Raw genomic sequence first — 23,332 nt, forward strand, 5'->3', positions numbered from 1 at the left:
TCGTCAAAAAATCTAGAAACAATAAATGCTGGAGAGGTTGTGGAGAAAAGGGAACACTCTTGCACGGCTGGTGGGAATGTGAATTGGTACAGCCACTATGGAGAACGGTATGGAGGTTCCTTAAAAAACTGCAAATAGAACTACCATATGACCCAGCAATCCCACTACTGGGCATATACCCTGAGAAAACCAAAATTCAAAAAGAGTCATGTACCAAAATGTTCATTGCAACTCTATTTACAATAGCCCGGAGATGGAAACAACCTAAGTGCCCATCATCGGATGAATGGATAAAGAAGACGTGGCAGATATATACAATGGAATATTACTCAGCCATAAAAAGAAATGAAATTGAGCTATTTGTAATGAGGTGGATGGACCTAGAGTCTGTCATACAGAGCGAAGTAAGTCAGAAAGAGAAAGACAAATACCATATGCTAACACATATATATGGAATTTAAGAAAAAAAAATGTCATGAAGAACCTAGGGGTAAGACAGCAATAAAGACACAGACCTACTAGAGAATGGACTTGAGGATATGGGGAGGGGGAAGGGTAAGCTGTGACAAAGTGAGAGAGTGGCATGGACATATATACACTACCAAACGTAAAATAGATAGCTAGTGGGAAGCAGCAGCGTAGCACAGGGAGATCAGCTCAGTGCTTTGTGACCACCTAGAGGGGTGGGATAGGGAGGGTGGGAGGGAGGGAGATGCAAGAGGGAAGAGATATGGGAATATATGTATATGTATAATTGATTCACTTTGTTATAAAGCAGAAACTAATACACCATTGTAAAGCAATTACATTCCAATAAAGATGTAAAATAAAAATAATAAAAATAAAAAATAAGACATAGATTGTGATCTGCTAAATATAAAACAAAAAAGGATAGTGAGATATCACAGAATTAAAATATTGTGGAATATTTCAAAAAGGAGAAAGTGTGCAAACCTGTTAAATGTTGCAGTAAAGCACAGTAGATATAGTAAAATAAGAAATGATAATTTTTTCTTGGATTTTTTAATTAAGAGGACATAGGTTATCTTAGTCAAAATGATTTCAGTGGAATGAAAGGATGAAGCCAAATTGTAATGACTGCTCTCAATGTAGTCAAAGGCAACTGCAAACAGTGAGTATAGTCTAGGCTTTGGTGAAATCTGGGAAAGAAGGAAAAAAAAGATTACACAGTAACTAATAGGAATTCAAGGTCAAAAAGAGGTGATTTGGGACTGCTTGTATAGTGTTTTTCAATCTTTTGTCAATATGGTCCTTGCTTCCTCATGTATGCTACATGTTCCAGCTGCAGTATTTCTCCTTGATAGCTGGTCAGCTAACATAACGTCCACAATACTCACTCTTCCCAAGACAAACATCAAGAATATGTATAACCTAACGGGTTCATACAAATAATGGGGTATTTCTGAGATGAACGTCAGAAATAGCTGAGAAAATTTAAGTGCACAAAATAGAAACAAATATGCTTAAGACACTTCTTTGAAGGAAGGATTATGGTAGCTAAAGTTGTAGAAGGTTCTCCACTACAAAAAAAACGGCGGGAAAGGTCATTCTGCAAACTGTATCTGCAGGTAGGAATTTTTCTACCAAGCTTAGCACATGCATTACGTATGTGCATGCATCAAAACACACAAATATATATACTTAAGATGAGTCTAGCTTTACCATGTTAATGTATAAAACTTCCCTTGCATTTCTAAATCCACTTATTTTCAGCATCAAAGTATTATTGAAATAAATGTACAACCTATATCACTATCCGATAAAGATACGGTATAGCTGGACTTAGAGTCAAGGTTCATGTTATGGTAAAAGGCAAAGAACATCTGTAAGGTAAAGCATCTCGAGAAAAATACCAAAGTGATATGCTGACACTTTTCCCATTTTATTTATATTATATCAAAAGTTTTTCTTAAAAAAAAAAGACTTTGAAAAAATATTTTTCACTAACGTGAAGTAGCTAGGGAGCTTAATGACCAATTTATTGGATGAATGAATTCTCCTGATAAGTATTTACTGAGCATTTATTATGTAGCAGGCAGATTCTAATAATCAAAACAAAACAGAAAAAAAAAAACCCTGCCCTCATGGAACTCCTTGGTGGAATCGTCTAATGTATAAATACATACAGAGCCTAAGTTATCTAAAATCTGACGGGTACATTTGTGCTCAAATTTATTAAATGAACTGGTGAAAATCAAGAACAGAGAAAGGGATGGGGTGAGATGCTCATGGGGGAAATAGGAGGAACGTATCAATGACTTTTCAGTTCAGCCCCCAATAATTTCCTTCATTAATTATTTATGTCATCATTTTTATAATATCTTACAATATCTGATTGGCATTTAACAATTGAAAATAATACTACATTTATAGTAAATGTCTACAAATAAGATCAAAGGTCAGGGACTATAATCACTCTTGCATATACCTTTGACAACCACAACCCTCCTATCATACTTGCTTCACAAAACCACAGCCATGGCTAAAGCAACCCTTCACCTACTCTGCACCTACACTCATGCAACTGAACATGGCTGGAGAACATCCACACTCATAGTTCATGACCATGAACTTCAGGTGAGCCATTCATTCAGTACAGCCATCATACCATATTTCCCTAATCTCTTCCTTTGCCTAGTCTTTCAGATGATTATTTCACATCCTCTCTTTTTTAACCAACCAATACCGTCTCTCTCATCCTCACTTTTAGCTGTTTTTGACCTTGCTTCCTACTTTCCTATTGAGAAAACTGAGGCAATAAGTATCAGCATCAAAACCCACATACTCTGCCTTCCCATTTGCTGCTAAAGACAAGTACCTACGCACCACTGTGCAGTCAATCTGGTCTCTAATTTCCCTTCCCTCTCACCTAATCAATGACATTGCTACAGTAAGTTTCCCCCTTTTCCCCAATCATTAATTTTGCACATCTGTAATTCTCATCTTAAAAAAAAATTTGACTCTGCTTTTCCTCATAGCTACCACCTCATTTCTCTGCTCACCTCTGCAGCAAAAACTGCCCCAAAAGAGTTGTCTAGATTCACTGTCTAGAATTCCTGTCCTCCAATTTTCTTTTAAATCCACTCCAAGCAGGGCTTTGCCTCCAACTCTCCATCAACATTGATCTTACCAAGTTTACCAATGACCTCTGCATTGCAAAATCTAATTTTCAATTCCCAGTCCCCTTCTTACTTGATACATCTGCTTCATTTGACACTAATGATCATTCTCTCCTCATAGAATATTTTCTTCACTTGGCTCCAGGACACAACCATCTCTGAATTTTTTCCTTCTACCTCACTAAAGGCTCCTCCTTTACCTCCTTTGCTTCTTTCTCCTCTTTAACCCTTTACCAGCGCATAAAGGTTCCAACTCTGTTCTCTTTCCTTCTCTAGCTACACTCTCCTTGGTAATCTCAACCAGTTTCACGCGGTTTCCAGATCTCTCCCCCAAACTCACATATTCAGTTTTTTCTTCAATCTCTCTACTTGGATAACTAACATACATGTTAAGTTTTCAGTGTCCAAAGTGTAACCTCTTATTTTCCATCCATACTGACTCTAGCCATAGCCTTCCTTATTTCAGTTTATTTCAATAAACCAAAGTTTATTTCAATGTTATCCTTTCAGTTGGTCAGTCCAAGAACTTTGGAGTAATCCTAGACATCTCTCTTTTTCTCATACTCTACATTCAATCTGGAAGGAAATTTTGATCATTTGACCTTCAACCACTAAACTATATTTTTAAATACATCTAAGCACTCCACTCATTGCTACTACCCTGGTCCAAGCCATCACCTCTCTGAATTATTTGCAACATCCTCTTAACTGGGCTCCTGTTGCTACTCTTGCCCTCTACAGTCTATTCTCATTGCAGCAGCCAGAGCAATCTTTTTTAAATGGCAAGTCAAGCTTGTCAGTCCTCTGTTCAAATCCCTGCAACAGCTCTCCACTTTCCTCAGAGAAGACGACAAAAGTCTTGTGCTATCGTGGTCTTCAAACCATGTGATATCTCCCTGATTACTTGTGACCTCATCAGCTTATTCTTTGCTGTTAACTAAATAAGCCAGGCAGCAATATGCTATTCTAAAATTAGCAAGACGGTCAGAATACCTGAGACAGAGTGACTAAGGGAAAGACTGGTTGTAGATGATGTTATAGAAGTTGACAGGGACCAGATCAGGTAGAGCTTTGCATGCTATGATACTTAGATTTTATAAGAGACAAAAGTTCACTAGAGTTTAATAGTTGAATTGTTAATCTGATTTATTTTTAAAAGATCACTTGGATATAGTTAATTTTACTTGGGAAAGGTAAATTTTTCATAAATTGAGTGTAAGAGAAGAAGGTAAAGAAGAATTAGGAAGCTGTTTGCAATAGTCGATAAAATATAACAGTGATTTAGACCACAGTGATCAAACTCAAGGTCTAATTTGAAAGAAAGACCAAAAGGATTTATTGACAGAGTTGAAAGGAGAAGAAAATATATATATCAACTAGCAGTTGACCCTTGAACAACACAAGTTTGAACAGTTCATTGGTCCACTTATATGCAGATTTTTTTCAACAGTAAATACTACAGTACTACATGATCTGTGATTGGATGCCAAGGAAACTTGGATAGGGAGGAAATGTGGCTGCGGAGGGAGTACTATAAATTACAGGCAGATTTTCGACTGCGCAGTGGTTTGGAATCCCTAACCCCCACGTTGTTCAAGGGTCAACTGTATCATAAAACTCTAATATTATTCCATTAAAAATATGACCAGACTAAAAACCATCTTAAATTAGCTAAGAAACTTCTCACAATGCTAAGAATTAACCTGCACTTCATTAATTCAACATCAGTATAAACCCAGTGTAATAATACCTTATTTATATGGATTTAAAATAAGGAGTAGGAAAACTTTTTCATAAACACTAGCTATATACAGGAAAAGAAAAGGATGTTAAGCTTGAATATATGGTGTCAAGTCTGAGTCAAAGAAAGAATGTATGAAATGATGTCTTCTTTTTGAATATTCACTTTCCATAAACTGGTATTCTTAGATGAAGAAGTCATACACTGATAAGCCTCAGTAATTTAAGTCTTTGCAACAAAATGGGACAATAAGTATTTCAATTGGAGAAAACTTATCCTGACCATGACCAGGTTACCAGTTCTCAAAGGAGATGTATCACTGAAACACTGTTAATCCTAGGCAAAAGGTCAAAGGTTTTCTCTACTGCTACACCACTGTATAAATCCACCCTAAGTCAGCAGTGACAAAATGCTTTACTCTGACATCAAACATTTAACAAAACCAAAACAGAACTGAAGTAGTTTAAAAACACCTTACTCTGGCAGCACAAGCAAAAGAATCAGGGCCATGAGCTGCATTTCTTATGCCATCTGTTCCAAAGAGGGCTCTAATGCTTCCAGGAGCATCTGTACGTGCCAGTCCAGAGTTGGCAGGTCCAAGAAGTCTTTTCCATTCACATATAGCATCATCTCTTAAAATCTCCATGGCAATTATAGGACCACTGGTGATAAACTGGATCAGCTCACTGTGAAACAGGTGAAAGATTGATTTGCTTCATTTTTCTATCAACCTAGGTACCTCTCTTAACAACAAGGGTATATTACAATTTGAGTATTTCAACACATACTCATGATCTCAGAACTACTGGACATAGCGAATTTTACATGGGCAAGACAAAATTTTCATAAATTGAGTGCCTTACAGTGGCCCGAGTGTCTACAAATCACTAGTGTTGTCAATTACTATTAGCAGAAAAATCAATCTTTCATTGAACTAAGACTACTTCATTGACTTAAAATGCATATTTTTGATCTATGCTTTCTACATTGCTCTGAAAGGTACAGAAGAATCTTTTTATTTTCACGTGGTTTACCATTGCAGTCAAATGAAATCGCAGTAGAGAAAGTGATGAGTGATGTATTGTAATATATTTGCAGTAAGAATTAATTGTTTTGTGTAGATCTATTAGAATTCAAAGAATGACAACGAATTTTCAGTCAATAAGCATTGAGTTGGTCTAGTGACATATAAGACATTACCCTAGAAGCTGTAATACTATAAACACATACAAAGACTATAACAAAGAATAATTTCCAAGACAATTGTAGATGCCTATTCTACACAAGGTTTGAGAACATTTTTATAATGCTTGGTTTAAAATAATCTATACCATAATGATTTTCTTATGTAAAAATTTTCTTTAATAAGGCACTATTCTGTACAGGACACCAAATAGCATTTCTATTGCAGCAGCTTGGCTAATCCTTCTTTATTAGAAAAATAAGTATTCCTCCTTTGTCAATAGCAATATGAGGTGCACAATATTCACTTAACTTTAAATACAACCCAAATATTTAAAACATAGTTTGTTTCTAACATATTTGTTGCTATATTTCAAAGAACAAAACGTATATCAAACAACTTAGTTAACATACAAAGGTTCTTTGAACAATGTTTTATATACATTGAGAATGCTAAAATAAGAGTTTAAAACACAACAAATAGATATTCAACATAAAATGTAATTATCTCTCTATTTTTAATCTACTGAAATCTAAAAAGAAAGCTATGCTCCTTATGATTTAAACATTTTATTTGCTTCTGATTAAAGTTTAATATGTTTATTTAATGATAAGAGAATTTTCAACTAATAAAAGGAGAGAAAAAAACAATTCTTAGAAAAAATGCTCTCTGCAGTTGCAAGATGTTGCTAAGGACTTTTTGACAAATTATTCTCATGTAACAAATTTTTGAATTGTAAAATTATAACTCTTTCATTTTCCACGATATCCTCCATTATATCCCACGACCCCCAATTTCAGTACCTACTTTAAAAAGGGCTTTGACTGATGATCTATATGAAAATCTGTTGCTTCTTTCCTATAATCAAAATGACAATAGTTAAGAATTATGTAAGGAAATTATTTTAACTTACATTAATAAAATAATGAAATTCTCTATGTGATCCGTATGTGAGTTAAGGACTTTTCACCAAATATTCTGCTCAAATCTCCCCTCTTTTCAAATTTTTGGATATCTATGCTAAGATGTAAAATTAAAATGAACAAAAGAGGCAATATTTACTTTATTACTCATGTTCAAATCGACAATCTTCCTTTTCACTAGCATCTTTAACATTCTAAAGCCAAAGTTTAACATATGACCAATAAAAATTATTTGTTCTTTAAAGTTCAAATAAGTTACATCAAAAAATGCAAAGCCATCTTCAAATTCAAAATTTGTTACCTCCTTCTACAGGCTTTAAACCTGAGAGGTTAGCCTAGAATTTTACTTTAATAGTTATAGTTTTCTTCCTTAGATCACCCTAAAAGAAAGACTATATACTTGTGTTTTTAAAAACTGCTTGACAAATTATGCATATCAATGTATTCTTATTGGTTTTTAATGTATTAAAAACGAATCCTTGAACTTACATTCCCCCCAAAAAATGGATAATATGGAGATATTCAGAAATCTGAATTTATTAAGGGCAATCGGGATTTACTTTTAAATTTATAGTCCCACAACTACAGAGACAATGAAAGGATAACAGACTTTTACACTGATTTTAAAAGTTATTTAGACTTTTCGGTTAATCAAACCAAGTGTCTCAAACTTGTACAGTTTTCTCAAAGGCTTTAAACTTAATTCATAGTATATGACAAATATATGTCAACATCAACTTTTTAAAATAGCAAATTAAAGTATCCCCTAACAAAAGATTAACCTTTCAGGCTTGGTAATTTAGTATGCAATGCTTTAAGATCTTATAGGCCCATTACAAAATGAATTTACTTAATAAGCTATATCAGGATATACTTTTATTCAAACCAAGTGTACTAAAATATTCTCTTTGGCCGTGAAAAGATTATGAAAGTATATACTATGCAAGTATAGAAAATAAAATTCATCCCAAGAAATGGAAGGGGAAGAAAACTCATTTTTCTAGAGGGAATTATATGCCCAACATTAAATGTTATTATTCCTCATAACAATATATTGAAATAGGTATGATCATCTTCATTTTACATTTGAAAATAATGAAGTTCAGCATGATTACATAACTTGTCCGGGTCAAAGTGCTGGTAAGGGAAGAAGGACAGGGAGATTTGAACCCAAATCTCTGATTGCTTATGACCTTACTATTACCAACTTCAGAAAAAAAAAAAATTCTAGAGGGTAAGGAAAAGAATTCCTAAAAATGATATGGATATTCTGTATTGCAGCCTAAAATGAGGTAAAACTGAGCGTCTAAAAAACCTCAAGTGGGGAGTATTTTAGAAGAGTGAGCAGCAAGACTACTAATATGCCCAATTCTAAACTTCAACACAACTGAACTAAGAAAAATCATAATGTTTAATATCAGTGAAAAGAAAAATATTAATTACTGAAAGTATCTTATTGCTTTCTTCTAATATGTCACCGACCCCATAGTTATTTCCACTGAAAATCTATAACTGAAACCAAGATGAGAGTTCATGAGTTTTTTTCTCATCGTTCTTATTTAATTCCTCCCTTAAAAAGTTTAGATGGAGAGAAGGATTAACAAGTGCATCACCACCTAGAGAAGTCTTTTTGCTGTTATTTTGTTATGTTTTGTTTTGTTGTGTTTTTATAAAGAAACTCACCATTGTCACAAAGATCTATTAATTCTTTTACGAAATACTTACTTAGTGCCTGCTTTGAATCAGGCACTGATCCAAGAACTAGAAGTACAGTTAGATGGAACTCAGCTTCTGCCTTTCAGATACTGTCATGAGGGAGGAACTGACATTTGAGCAAATAAGTTTAGAAAAGTTTTAAGCATTGGGAGATACTCCTCCATGGGTCTCTGACACTCCTAACGTGTCTTATTGGGTAGGCCAAGAATGCAAGGCCCCAGCTACTGTTTATCCTAGCCATTTCTTGGAGTTATGTTTATAATGAGCAACTTTGAGGGATGAGGTCATGCCTCTTCAGTACAAACAGAAGGCTTGTTTACCGCTCGTTAATGAAACAGTGGGTAACCTAAGTTCAATGCTCCTCAGAGGTGATGCAATCAACTGTGTGTATGACATCCACCCGGGCCCATATCATATTATTCCCACAAGACATGAAAGCAAAGGGAACCAACAGAAACATGATGTTCATGCTGCATACTGACCATACTCAAGCCCTCTGTCTCTGACTCAGAAGTTTCAAGTCTTCTGCTAGCATCCCTGAGAGAGTAACAGACTAACTTATTAGATTTTAAGTTGGGTAAAATCCAAGACTTGACAGTAATATTAATAGAGATGTATAAGGTGCTATAAACAATTTAAAAAGCTGTTAAGTTTTCTTGGGTAGCTTTATTGTGGAAAGTTTGACACCAAATTATCAAACACTGGAAGTACAGAGACATAAAAAAGTTTTAATCTCACTGAAACTATTCAAAGTCATCTCTCCAGAAGTCAGTCCCATAGCCTGCTGTGAGGGCAAGCATTCTCAATACAGACAGAAATGGGACAAATATAACTATGCTCATAAAGGATCATGACCTCGGCTTCTACTAAATAATAGTGATATCACTAGTACCACACTACTACCACTAAGAGCTAACACCTATATACACCTACTATGTGCCACGGTTTTTCAAAGCATTTTACTTTTATTAAACTCACATAACCCTCATAACAACTTTATGATACAGGTGATGTTATAACCTCCATTTTGCAGATGAAGAAACTGAAGCACAGAGGTAAGCTGTTCAGAGTCACAACCTACTAAGCGGTGCAGTTACAAGCAATCTGGCTCTAGACTCTGTGCTCTGAAATAGAAGACGCCTGCCTTTCTAGAATATATGTAAACTGGGAGATCTTACATAGGGGAAAATTTCAAATTGTCATTACTGGGGTAAAAATGAGGATGTTTTGTTAAGGTTTCTAGGGCTCAGACTTATCAAAGCTACACTATCTACTGCTCTCCATTGTCCCTGTTCTCACAGAGACAAAAAAGCAACCGTTCCATGGGATAAAGAGCCAGGAACATCAGTGAGAAGACACCTAAGCAAACAAACACACACAAATCAGTGAAGCAACCTAAGAAAACTGCTGGGTCAAGCCCTGCCTAACAGCTACATGAATGTCTCTACCTAACACTAAGTCTTTTTTTTTTTTTTTTTTTTTTTTGCAGCACGCGGGCCTCTCACTGTTGTGGCCTCTCCCGTTGCGGAGCACAGGTTCCAGACGCGCAGGCTCAGCAGCCATGGCTCACAGGCCTAGCCGCTCCATGGCATGTGGGATCTTCCTGGACGGGGTCACGAACCCGTGTCCTCCGCATTGCCAGGCGGACTCTCAACCACTGCGCCACCAGGGAAGCCCACAACACTAAGTCTTACTTTCATTAAATAACTTAGAAAATATCTGGTCAGATAGAATGGCTTGCTTTTCAGAGCAGTAAATAGGTATATCTGCCAATATATATTGGAAGGAAATAAAACATTTCCAAACACATGACTTTTGAAAATCTCAACAGTAACATTCCCTTGTCAAATAGAAATAATCTAATATTCATTTCTTCTATAATTTTTATACAATGTGTTACATTGTATAAAAGAAGAGATTACAACTATGAAACACTGGTGTTATAAAAGCAGATGGGGTTATGAAAGACAATGAAGAGTTCATGTCTAATAAATAGTTAATAGTATAACCTGACAACTCCTATTTGCTTAGAGTTCAATCATCCTTTATGCATCTGATTACCTGTTGTCTTCCATTTCCTACTATACTATTCTTTGTCATTCTGTGGAAGTTTTTTCTCCCGCTGCGGAGCACAGGCTCCGGACGCGCAGGCTCAGCGGCCATGGCTCACGGGCCCAGCCGCTCCACGGCATGTGGGATCCTCCTGGACCGGGGCACAAACCCGTGTCCCCTGCATCGGCAGGCGGACTCCCAACCACTGCGCCACCAGGGAAGCCCAGAAGTTTTTAAACAAAGACATGAAAGATAGATGATTTTTTTTTGAAAAAAGGAACCAGACATTACATAACTGAAAATGCTCAAAAAATTTACCTTGAAAGTGTCATCATTTTGAGTTTGGTTAGAGTAAATCCAGCTTTGCTTATTATTTCAATTATTTCTCCCGCTTTTGATACTGCATCTGGTTTAATCAGGGCTAATGTTCTATAAAGAAATAAAGAATAAATTTAAAGATAAAAATAGTTTGGCAGTTTTTACTTATAATTCCCAAGCAGTGGTAATTTCCTTAAAAATCCTAGATCAAACATCAAAGTGAATTATAAATACAAGTGTATTAATGGCCTCATAAAAACTTATACAATGGAAGTTTACTATTTTTTCACAAGGAAATAAAAATTAGGTACCCAATCTAGAAAAATAATAAAAGTTTAGAGGGAAAAAAAGTTAAGACTCATTTTAAATATGTCCACGTTATAAAACACAGGTGTTTAAGATTTCTATTTCTTAGCATATGCTTTATAAAAGACAACAATTCTCTAAAGAGTTGCATTAAACATATCAGCTTGACTTTCAGTCTCTTAGACTTTAACATGTGTATGCCATGCAGTCAGTTCAGCACTGATTTGGAAATAATATAAATTCTTCTATTAACACTTTATTCATAGCATGAATGATATAAAAAGAACTAAATATCTCTTACCTGAAGATGTATATGGCTAGCGAACACCCTGCTAACTTTTAAAATCACACTTTCCTCTTAGAGGATACATCAGAGCTATGCGTTCTCCCCTCTGAAGCCACAGAATTAATGGATTTTTAGAGATGGAGATCACCTGAATTTCCTCATTTTACTAACAAGGAAACTAACAAGGCCCAGAGAGGTAACCCTCCAAAGATCACACAGCTGGTCTGTGGCCTCCTCAGGACGGAACACCCAGCTCACACGACTCTTGGGTCTGTGCTCCTTCCACACCACACCACAAATAATGTTGCTATTAATATTAGCAAAAGGGAACATAATCACAAATCCTCAAGACTAACATTTGCAAACGCAAGGTAAAATCAGATTAGTTGGAGTAATTCAGTTTATCTGGCACACAAAATAAGATAAAAAATTGCTGTTGGGCTTCCCTGGTGGCACAGTGGTTGAGAGTCCGCCTGCCAATGCAGGGGACACGGGTTCGTGCCCCGGTCTGGGAAGATCCCACATGCCGCGGAGTGGCTGGGCCCGTGAGCCATGGCCGCTGAGCCTGTGTGTCCGGAGCCTGTGCTCCACAACGGGAGAGGCCGCAACAGTGAGAGGCCCGCGTACCGCAAAAAAAAAAAAAAAAAAATTGCTGTCACTTTCCCTTTATTTTCAATTGTTCTGACCCTTTGGCATTAACTCAAGGAATCCATAAAAGGAGACTGGTAGGCTTTCTCAAAGTAGACTTTTTTCACCAATGAGACATAAGGATATAATGATACAAATATCCTTACTTACAACTGGATATAACTTATGGCTGGCTTTTAAAACTTTTAAATAACAAAAGTTGTTCATTTTAGTCTGATAGGGCTTGTAATAAACGGACTTTTTATTTTGAAGCAAGTGAGTCACTTCTAGCATTTTATATGGCTTCAAAGATACAGTTAAAACTCATCATTTTTTTAGCTCACATTGTTTAAAATATTATAAAGCCAAACTAACCCATGATTGTTTATGCTAAACTCTGGAAACATCTTCAAGAACCAAAGCTCTTAAAGAAAATATAAAACACATCGGCAGTGAACAAGAAGGAATATGAAAAAAAATGCAGTTTCATTTTCTCTTTAAGTGCCTACAGGAGACAGAGCGTTGATTACTGTGATTAATTACTCTAAGCAAGTTCCTCTGTCATGTCTTCACTGCTTCATTGTTCAGTAGATAATAGTTAAAATGCATTTTGGAGGGAAAATAAGATCGGCTTTAGGAATCATTTGTATTATTTAAAAGTGAAGATAGCACACAAAGAAAGTAAAGGGCCACGAAAATATATTAATAGTGCCGCTGTTATCTGCTGCTGCATAACAAACCACCCCAAAATGTAGTGGCTTAAAACTACAAACAACTTCTCAAGATCATATAGGTTGGCTGGGGAGTGGTTTCACCTGGGATGGGTCATACTGCTGCATTTGGCTAGTGGGTCGGTTGAGACAGCCAGGCTTCTCTTTCCTTGAGGCCTCAAGAGCTAGAATAGGCAGGGAGATGGATTCTCCCCTAAAGCCTCCACAAAGAAATGTAGCCTTCCCTACCAACACCTTGATCTTAACCTGACGAAATCTGTGTTGGACTTCTGATATATAATAAATTTGTATTGTTTAAGCAGCTGACTGTGGTAAGTTGTTATGTCTTCAATAAAAGACTACAGAGAAAAAAAACTCTGGAGAGGAAAAACACCCCAACAAAAGAATGGAAAGAAGAAAAAATGAGAAAAGCAGGAAAGCAGTAAAATAGTCGAAATATGTACAAAAATACTAATACAACATATGTAAATGTACATGTACTAGTCTCACCAGTGAAAATCTAGAGGTTTTCAGACTGATTTTTTTTTTTTTTGCCGTACGCGGGACTCTCACTGTTGCGGCCTCTCCTGTCGTGGAGCACAGGCTCCGGACGCGCAGGCTCAGCGGCCATGGCTCACAGGCCCAGCCGCTACGCGGCATGTGGGATCTTCCCGGACCGGGGCACGAACCCGTGTCCCCTGCAATGGCAGGCGGCCTCTCAACCACTGCACCACCAGGGAAGCCCCAGACTGATTTTTTTTTTTAAAGAGCTGCATGCTGTTTACAAGAGATATATCTACAATATAACTTAACAAGGCTGTAAGTAAAGCAATGACAAAAAGATATCAACCAAAAATACATTATCAATCAAATCCATTCTTGAGAAAGATGGCTAAGGCCACCCATTCCTTGGCTGTGGTCTCCTTCCACCTTCAAATCTAGCAATGGAGACTGGGTGCTTCTCACACTGGCATCTCTCTGCTTCTCTGCAGCCAGAAAGGTTCTCTGGTTTTATGGACTCCTGTGATTAGGTCGCACCCACAGGAATGATGCAGAATAATTTCCCCATCTCAAGGCCTGTAATCTTAAATCTGCAAAGTCTCTTTGCCATGTAAGGTAACTGTTGGGCTGCCCCCGCAGGCCTGTAAGCCTTGTAGATGCCCAGCCTCGAGACAGAAGAAAGAGCCCAGAGAGCAGCAAAAGAGACCTCAATGGTTTAATTGATGGAGGAACTTACATGTCTGAAGCAAGGTCCTGGAGCAACACCCCAAGGTGTGCAGCAGACTGCAGGCAGGCTGTAGCAGCAGTGTTGGCTGCTCAGGACAGAGGGAGGCTACCATTTACTCAGGGGGGAATTGATTTCAGGTGGGCTCATCAGTTAACAAGGGCTAATTAACAGCCCTTACAATTAAGAGAATTGGATAGTCATGTGAGGGAAGCAGGGCCTAGTCAATCAGGAGATCTACAGAGAGCAAGAGAACAGCCGTCTTGAACGGCCTGACCATACAGTAACACATTCATAGGTTCCAGAGATTTGAACATGGACATCTTTGAGCAGCCATGATTCTGCCTACTGTACTCTCTATTGTTTTGGAGTTTAAATACTATTTTTCTAGTGGTTAGCTGTGAAACTTTTTCATACTTATTTAACTTAAAATTCTTAAAATTGTATAATATCTTGACCCTTTAGAAAGACTTTAGAACACTTTAGCTCCAATGTTCTCTCTTCCAACTTATATAGTTTCATTGTTGTTTTGGACATTCAGTTTTTTGCCTGCATGAGTAAGCCATCTTGGACGATGAGACCACAGGTAAGTAAAGATGAGATAAAGATTGGCTGGGGAGGGGGGAGGGGGTGTGTGAATTTTTAGCAAGGCCTTGGTAATTGAACTAAAGTCTTACTTGAATGCATTTCAGTGCCTTTTTGCAGCCAAAACTCAACTGCTCACCACCACCTAGGAGGATATGTAAAGTAACAGTAATTGGTATTGAGGGAGTAGTTTCCCAAAGGTGAGAACAGAACTGAACTAATACCAGTAATTGTCTGGTCTCCTCCCCTGAGAAGTAGCCTTGGTCTACTTAAAATTGTTAGGCCGACTGGCTTAAAGAAATAAAACTCCAGGAACAATGAGAACATGTGTACCTTTGCTCCTCGTGGGTAAAGTGACTTCTACTCCATTCCCAGGAGAGCGCTTCCTCTCTCCACCCCCTTCATTTGCTCCTCCACATATGGCCACATTTAAGGGTTTCTGGTTGTATGCGGCCCTGCCTCTTCTCTCTCAGACCTGCAAGCCCTCATGCAGGACACAGTCTACAGTTCTTCTCCTGCTTCCATCTGGTTAGCACAGCAGAGGCAGAGGCCGGCACCTGCATGGAAACCTACCTCTCTCTGGTGCTCTGTCTCCCATGCTGGATGGGCAAGTGTGCTCTCAGGGTTTGCTCTAAAGGTATCTCTCTCCCTCAGACGAGCCCCAAGGTCCAGACTGGGAAGGAGGGCAGGGCTGGGGTGGAGAAGTAGGAATAAAGCTCAACCGTTCTCAGAGCTGGCTTACACTAGGCAGCCTAAACCAGCACTTTACTTTGATTTGCCTCTGGCGCCTACGTTAGTGCTCCATCAGTTAATATTCGGAAGGGAGAATGGAGACTAACTGAACCCAAGAGATGACAAAAAGCCTGTATGATGTCTTTACATTTGAACAGCAAAACCATAAAGCATCAATTTATTACCTTCTAAAATTAAAATTGAATACGCTAAAAAAAAAAGAAAAAAAATTAAAAATGTTTTTAAGTCAAATACTATGACTCATAGACAACTGATAACATTTATCCATTTGATTTGAGGAGCTTTATAAGGAGAATAGATTAAAATTAGCTAAGAGAGTAGATCTTTCATTAAGTTCCCTTACCACAAAAGAAAACTCAATATAAAAAATAATAAGGGGGTGGGAGGAAAATTTTGGAGGTAATAGATAAATTTATACCCTTGATTGTGGTAATGGTTTCATGGGTATACACTTAGCTCCAAACTCACCAAGTTGTAATGTATTAAATATTTATAGCTTTTTGTTTGTCTATTATACCTCAATACAGAGATTTTTGAAAAAGAGAATAAAAATGTAAATCGAATGTCAGATTTCTACAGTTAATGGGAATTAGGAAGCTGAGGCTAGTTTGTTAGCTAAATTGAATTATATAGAATTATCTTGATAAGTGCCTCAAAATTAGCAGACGGGCACCATGAAGATCAGCTTTACTCCTCCCTCTCAGTACAGGCTTTACTCCAGAAAGAAAACGGTTGAGTATGATAAATATAATAGGGATGTAATTAGTTCATAAATTATCCTTGACACTATATAAAACTGAGAACTAGGCTAAGTTATAATTATTACATAGAAGCTATTTCCATGGGACCATGATAGACATGCACGTATTTCTTTCTCCATATGCCTACTTCTTTGGTCATTTAAATGAAACAATATATTTTTAAAACTCTTGAATTCTGAAGAATTTTATTTAAATCACCCAAATGGTTGTTGGATTTAACCCACTTGCAGTTAGGAGAGAATCAGAAGAGAAAATGGTGAAACAATTGAAGTCAGTAAAAATACAATATTGCACATATTTTAATTAATTATATTTATAAAGCCCAAATATTTAAAATCTGTCTTCACATTCTTCTGTTCCTCCTATTTTTAAATCAGTTCATTCAATAGTATTTACCAATATATTAATTAGAGGTTTTAATAAAAAGAGAATGAGTTTTAAAGTCAAACACAATAAGATTTACTTGTTTCCCTTTACTTTGTAGTTGTGTGACTATGGCTGTGCTCTGTAAAATGGAATCAACAACATTCACTGTAGACAAATCAATTAATATATATATAAATTATAATTGTTACAGCTATTATTATTTTATTTTGATTGGGTCATACTATTAACCCTGTCTCCCTAATTCACTTATTTTTGCTAGTTTAAATGAAAACTTCAAGTAGTCTTGAACTGAGATGCCTACCACAGTGGTTGGCATATAGCATGTGCTCAAAAATTAAGCTATAAATATTTATTACTTGTAAATAAAGGAACTGTGCTTGGTGTTTCCTTAATCCCATGGACTTTTATCAGTAGATCTCATAACAAAGAGATTCCTATTTGTCTAACATTCTTTTTTTTTTTTTTCCTAGTTCAGAGTTGTCCTGGGAAGCTTTGGTTTTCCTTTTTTATGAGTCATTCACCACCTCACTGATCCATCACCACCTGTGTACTAATACCACACTGAGCATCAAAGAACCTCCAGAATTATAAAGGGCTTGTAAAGAAGTCACAGAAAGAATATTACTATGGGGGGACTCAGGTATTAGGTAGATAACCAGCTATTATTTGGGTGGCAAACCTCAAAATATAGTTTGACAGATATTTTTTCCTATAGAATTAAATAGTTTGGGGAGCTTTTTATACATATAGCCTTAACTTCCACCAGTGATCCCTATTTTTCATTACTGCAACAATCACTCCACAAATCCAGAGAATCCCCCAAGTCAGCACAATATATAAACCACAGAAACCAGAGCCAAGAAAGATGACCAAAGAATTGACATTCCATTTCAAATATAGCTCGTGCTAGACTCAGAAAGCTGCAAACTCATAAACGTAGAGGTTGAAAATTACAATGTCATTTTCGTATTATGTTTTCTGGCTAGCCTAATTTTCAGCTACAACTGCAACTTGTTCTGTCTCTCCTCTAAATCAAAACTGAGGGAAAGTCAGAATGACAAATGTAGCTATGACAAACAATGAAGAGAGAAGACCAGAGAGACACACAGAAGGCACCATACTGCAGCTTCTCCGCTTCACAGGAAGAGCCACGTGCAGTGGGACGGAGGGAAGAAGGCAGGGAGGCAGCCAGCGGGGAGCTCTGCCTCCAAACACGACGACTATTTTCACCAACATAAGCTCATTCATTCAACAAAGTTATGTGGGGCATCCCCTGTGAATAATGCACTGCTTGAGGCATCACCACCATGGCCTTTAGAGATGCAGTTGTGATCCCAAGACAGATTAAGTTTCTTTGTATCACAATGTTTTTGTATATTTTTTTCTTTTCAAAATACTCACATATCCTGTCTTCAATTGATCAGTCAATATTTATCAGATATCTATTACGTCTGTGAATAAAACTCAAAAATAGACAATATATATTCCAAACAATCTAGACAAAAACACCTTTGTCAGCTAGATCAAAGGTCATCATTTGAAAACAGGGAGGAAATGAAGAAAAGGAAAGAGTAGATAATAAATTTTAAATTGTTATTCAACGATTCATTCATCTAACACAGACAAGGTGCTTGTAATGTATAAGAGATGTGTGAGGTGCCACAGGAGACATAAAAATGAACTGAGACAGAAAGAAGACAATCATTTTGCAGGTCCTATCCATTCTCCTGTGATTAAATCCTCCTATTCTTGATTCAGACAGACGCTGGGCTTTAATCCTGCCTCTACTCTGTGACCTTCAGCAAGTTACCTAACATCACTAAGCCTCAACTTCTCCATCTGCAGAATGGAGCTAATAATAATATTATTAGCTTGTGTATTAGGTTGTTGTAGGGCTTAAATAAATGATGCACACAAATCATTTTAACACAATACCTTTTATAAAAATAGCTAACAGATATTAATGCCTATCATTACTACTATTACCGTACTTCGGTTAATCACTTTCCTTCCTTCCTCTTCATACCTATGGCTACCATCCTAATCAGTCTATTTTACTACTTAAATTAAAAAAAATGTTTAACCACCAAGCCAGTCATGAAGAACAATGAGCTCTGCCTAGTGTATAACATTCTGTTGTATTTTTACTCATACTCATTCCTCTGACCAGCATTCCTCTGACTTGATCCAACTGGGTAAAAATTCAGTCCATCTCTCATGATCCTGTCAAATACCTTCACAAAGCCTTCCCTACTCTTCTACAAGAAATAGCTTTACTTTCCTGAGTTTCCTTTGAGCTTCTGGCAATCACTACTTCCCCCCCATAAACCATCTTTATGCTGTACACTAAGACTTACAGTTTCAGTTCCCAGTTAGAAGAATGATGAGGGTGTATAAAAGGTTTGCATTTTTTCCTCTGGAAAATAATCATTGCCTAAGACTATGAGCATCACTTTGTTCCCTGAGTGAAGAGCAAATCACAGAATCTGCTCCACAAAATTCTAAAAATGTCATAATACTGAATTGGATCACTGAAAAATATCTATACTGTAAAAACAAAAGATAGAAACAAGAAGTTTGAATTTGGTATCAAGACATACATAATGTTCTAAGAATTTTAAAAAGATTATATACTTGCTTTCTTACTTTTCTTTCCTACTGCCCAGTTGCCGAGCTGTATATTGATCCCCATAGTCAAGTAGCACCAGTTGTCGAGAAAAGACATTCACTTTGTTGCCTATAAATAAATCTTCCAAGTGAAGGTCTTCATATTTGGTCCGCTTTAAAAAGGTGCGATGATTCTTTACATCATGCTGGAATCAAAAACAATACAATGAAACAAATAATTATCAGTAGGTAATGTTAACCTTATTATAAAACTAGAAATAGTTATTAATTTTGCTCTATTAAACATAAGTTACATTCTGTTTCATTTTTGCTATAAGTACAAATCATAATTTCTTTCATAACTTATGTATTTCCTAGTCTACTCTAGTAATAACATAAAAATTACAAATTTTATACTTTAAAAAACACTGGATAGAAAGATTTATTTCCAAATCACTGCAGCAAATTAGTGCCTATGAAATCCCAGAAAAATTCCAAATTTCTGCTTTCTTGACAACACAAAATCCCAATACCAAATAGGTCCACCTGCAAAAGGAGTCCTCAACAAAGGGACACAAAGAAACAAGCATGACTCTTTTAACTCAGTCTTCTTCAATTTGACTTTTTGTAGCGATAACAGCATTCAACAATGGTGACATATTTATGAGCATGATAATCTTTATCTATAGCCACTTATTGACTATCACTTAATCCAAAGCATAAGTAATCCCACTTCAGTTTTCTAACCAAAAAAATAATTTCTATTAAAAGTAAAGACACAAGGTATCTTCTTGTATTGGAATTATAATACCAAAATGTTTAAAATTCCCAAAATGAAAAGAATGTATTTTTACAAGCAACTATAAAAAAGGCAATCCTATTCCTCTCTGGATCCCACCTTCACTCCGTTTGCCAACTTTAAAGCAAAAAAAGGCTCATTTACCATTTCAACAGATCCATCCCCTGGGTAAAATAAAAGCTCATAACGTCGAAATAGTGAAGCATTTGGATCATACCACTCTGCAATGAAAACGAATCTTTCACTATGATTCTGTAAAGAAGGATAGAAGAATTTTAACACTAACATATAAAATATAAGCACTCTTGTAAAAATCATACAAATTGAAAGAAAGAATTATCAAATATTTGCAATGAAGAAATTTATTATTACTTATTGTATTGAATAATTCTGCTTTTCAACAGTATGCCAGTTATCAACATACCCTCATACATATTTCCTTCTAATTTCTTATTAAACACCCTTAGATATCTCAAAGATGACTTATGAACTGCTTAATACTTCACAGCCATCCAATCATCCTGGATAAATTGATATTTTTTTTAGAACATGAGCTCCTGATCTGACTACTGTGATAATTCAGTCCTTCTGAAAGCAAGTTTACATATAAGCAGATAATCAATAAACTAGTATGAGAAAAAAAAGAAAAGAAAATTAGTATGAGAAAAAAATTCTGAGTGGCTAGCTCTCAATTACATTTAGAACATAACTGTACTACATTTAAGACTCCAGCAGTATTAGAATATTGTTGTCATTCAAATTATAGTAAGCATCTTTACTCTCCTTAGTAATTTCACATGATAGTATTTTTTTATAGAAACAGTGAGAGAATGTGTTAGTCTAGGTCCCCGGAGAAGCAGACACGATGCCAAGACAGGATTAAACATGCAAAAATTCTATTCTGTAAGAGAAATTCTGTACAGGAAATTCCTACAAGAGAAAATAGGGAGGGATCCAGGGAAGGCTGACAGACCACAATACAAATCTGACACTGAGTGAAGAAGAGAGTGAAGGAAGACTGGGTGGAATCCTTCCGGACTGCTCTACAGACTAAGGAAGGTTCAGCAAGACCACTACTACCAAATGTAAAATAGCTAGCTAGTAGGAAGCAGCCACAAGGCACAGGGAGATCAGCTTGGTGCTTTGTGACCACTTACAGGGGTCGGATAGGGAGGGTGGGAGGGAGGGAGACGCAAGAGGGAGGAGATATGGGGAGATACATATATGTATAGCTGATTCACTTTGTTATAAAGCAGAAACTAACACACCATTGTAAAGCAATTACACTCTAATAAAGATGTTAAAAAAAAAAAAAAAAAAAGACCACTGGGCGGTGCGCAAGCCAGTTAGCCCTCAGAGAGTTCTCTGACTTCCAGGGACAGGCCTGCTTTAGTATCCCTGCTCCTCTCAGTCACGGGCTGGGAGCAGCCCTTGGGAAGCATGTCCTAAGCACAAAAGCAGCAGTAGATTCCACAGCACAGGAGCTGAGGCCCTTTGATCACTTCAGCTCCCTCTAGTTGAAGATCTGTGAGGTGCATACAAATGAAAACGTTAAGTCGAAGAATGGCCCTCTTTCCTTGACTATTAGGCAGGATTTCCCATCATATGTTATTAATATCTTAGCCCCCAAAGGTCCTACATCATAATAGGCAAATGAGGACATAAAGAAGAAAGGAATCTAAGGGTTTTGTAGCTAATTCTGGATTTAGCATCTGATTCTCTGGTTATAGTATATAGACGGGTTCCTTTTATGTTAATAATTCACTTATAAATTCTAATAGTACTATGTCTAGTTATATTTATGATTGTACTCATAAGCTATAATTGAGATAGCTTTTAAGACACTATTTTATTTTTCCCACAATCATCCAAAAGACACATTTAAATGTTTATTAGTCAAGAGAAAACAAAGGTAAGAGACATACTATAACAAGACTTTCTTCATTCATTATTTTTCATATTGATCCCTATAAATACAGCTTTTATTATTTTTTAATATAGATTTTTAAAATTTAGGTTTCACTGTGCATTCTAGTATTATACTCTCCTTTTAATATAAAATTTAAATATTAGTGGTTTATTAAAATTTTTACTATCTATATTAAAATATTCATTCACTCAAAAAGATCATTGAAATATTGCCTTCACTAAAATAAAATTATGAAATGGAAGAAATGATGAGACATCTAACTGAAGGTAAAAGGGCAAAGAAAGTGATGCAAATGAAAAACCAATGAAACTTGGCACTTCCATTTATCCAGGCAGCCTTAACCACAAAAGCTGCCAATCACACTCTTTAACTCTGAGGCAGGTAGTAGAATTTTTCATGATTCATCATCCAGAAAACAGTTTTAATACAAAGAAAACAAACTGAGGAAGTACTGTTTCTGGCTGACAACGTAGCTTAGAGCAAATCAATGCTACTTTCCAAGAACAACTCGGAAAGTGTGATGTTAAAAAAATATACCTGTTTGATGACGTTGGAGAGCATCTAAGGCAGCCAGATTTGATGATCTAAGATTCAGAAAGACAGGACGTTCACTGAGGTGAGCACAGCATTCTTTATACTGCTTTTACCTGAGGACCTGTGCTGAGACTTAAGTCAAGCTGGACAAGAGACTGAGAATCCCAAGAAGCTGGCAGGGGAAGGCTGCTAAGAGGCAGAGAAGCTAGCAGAGCTTTTGACAGTGTCATGGAGGTAAGTAGACAAACACTGGAATTTGGGCCTACCAATGCAGACAAGACTTGAGGGGCAAAGATCCGGAAGAAAAGGAAACCACAGAGAAGTGAGCTCAAAGCTGTGTTTGTTCAATGGAGCTTTCAGTAGCATCACAGTGCTGGAGGGAGGAAAATGAGAGTTCAAACCCACCAAAAAGGAGACCACTGATAAACTATCTAGCCTTTCTGTTGTGACTCCTGGAGCATTACACTCCAGGAGCATAGGCAAACTAAAGGTAAACAGATCCTTACAAAATTTGAAACAAGTTTTGTGTTCACTCAATGTTCAATTATGATAAGTGATGTTTCCTCCATTCCATCCCCCTGCATCTCCAGAGATGGAAATATGGCTTTTCATACACAATGTCAAGCTTTCAAAGACAAACTACCAGATATACCAAAAAAAGAAGACCAAGAGCAAAAAAACAGACAATAGAAAGAAATCCATGAATACCCTAGTTATTATCTGAAAAGTTTTCAAAATAACAATGATAG

At 36.6% G+C, this 23,332-nt stretch overlaps 1 protein-coding gene across 3 annotated transcripts in view; it reads right to left on the bottom strand.

Annotated features, from left to right (window-relative positions):
- Positions 1 to 23,332, bottom strand: part of NME7 (NME/NM23 family member 7) — a 263,043-nt gene that overhangs the window by 198,646 nt on the left and 41,065 nt on the right. Inside the window, exons 1-6 of one of the 3 annotated variants that reach the window (XM_060033644.2) lie at positions 22,587 to 22,625; positions 20,264 to 20,371; positions 19,360 to 19,526; positions 11,074 to 11,184; positions 6,872 to 6,922; positions 5,360 to 5,567 (exon numbers count right to left, since the gene is read on the bottom strand). In XM_060033644.2, coding sequence (XP_059889627.1) covers positions 5,360 to 5,567; positions 6,872 to 6,922; positions 11,074 to 11,184; positions 19,360 to 19,526; positions 20,264 to 20,371; positions 22,587 to 22,610 — 669 coding nt within the window. In that variant the 5' untranslated portion in view covers positions 22,611 to 22,625. Of the gene's footprint in view, positions 1 to 5,359; positions 5,568 to 6,871; positions 6,923 to 11,073; positions 11,185 to 19,359; positions 19,527 to 20,263; positions 20,372 to 22,586; positions 22,626 to 23,332 lie in introns of those variants that run through there. The other 2 variants (XM_060033650.2, XM_060033658.2) reach the window with 2 other exon arrangements.

This window comes from Delphinus delphis, chromosome 1, assembly GCF_949987515.2.
Source record: "Delphinus delphis chromosome 1, mDelDel1.2, whole genome shotgun sequence".
NCBI lineage: Eukaryota > Metazoa > Chordata > Mammalia > Artiodactyla > Delphinidae > Delphinus > Delphinus delphis.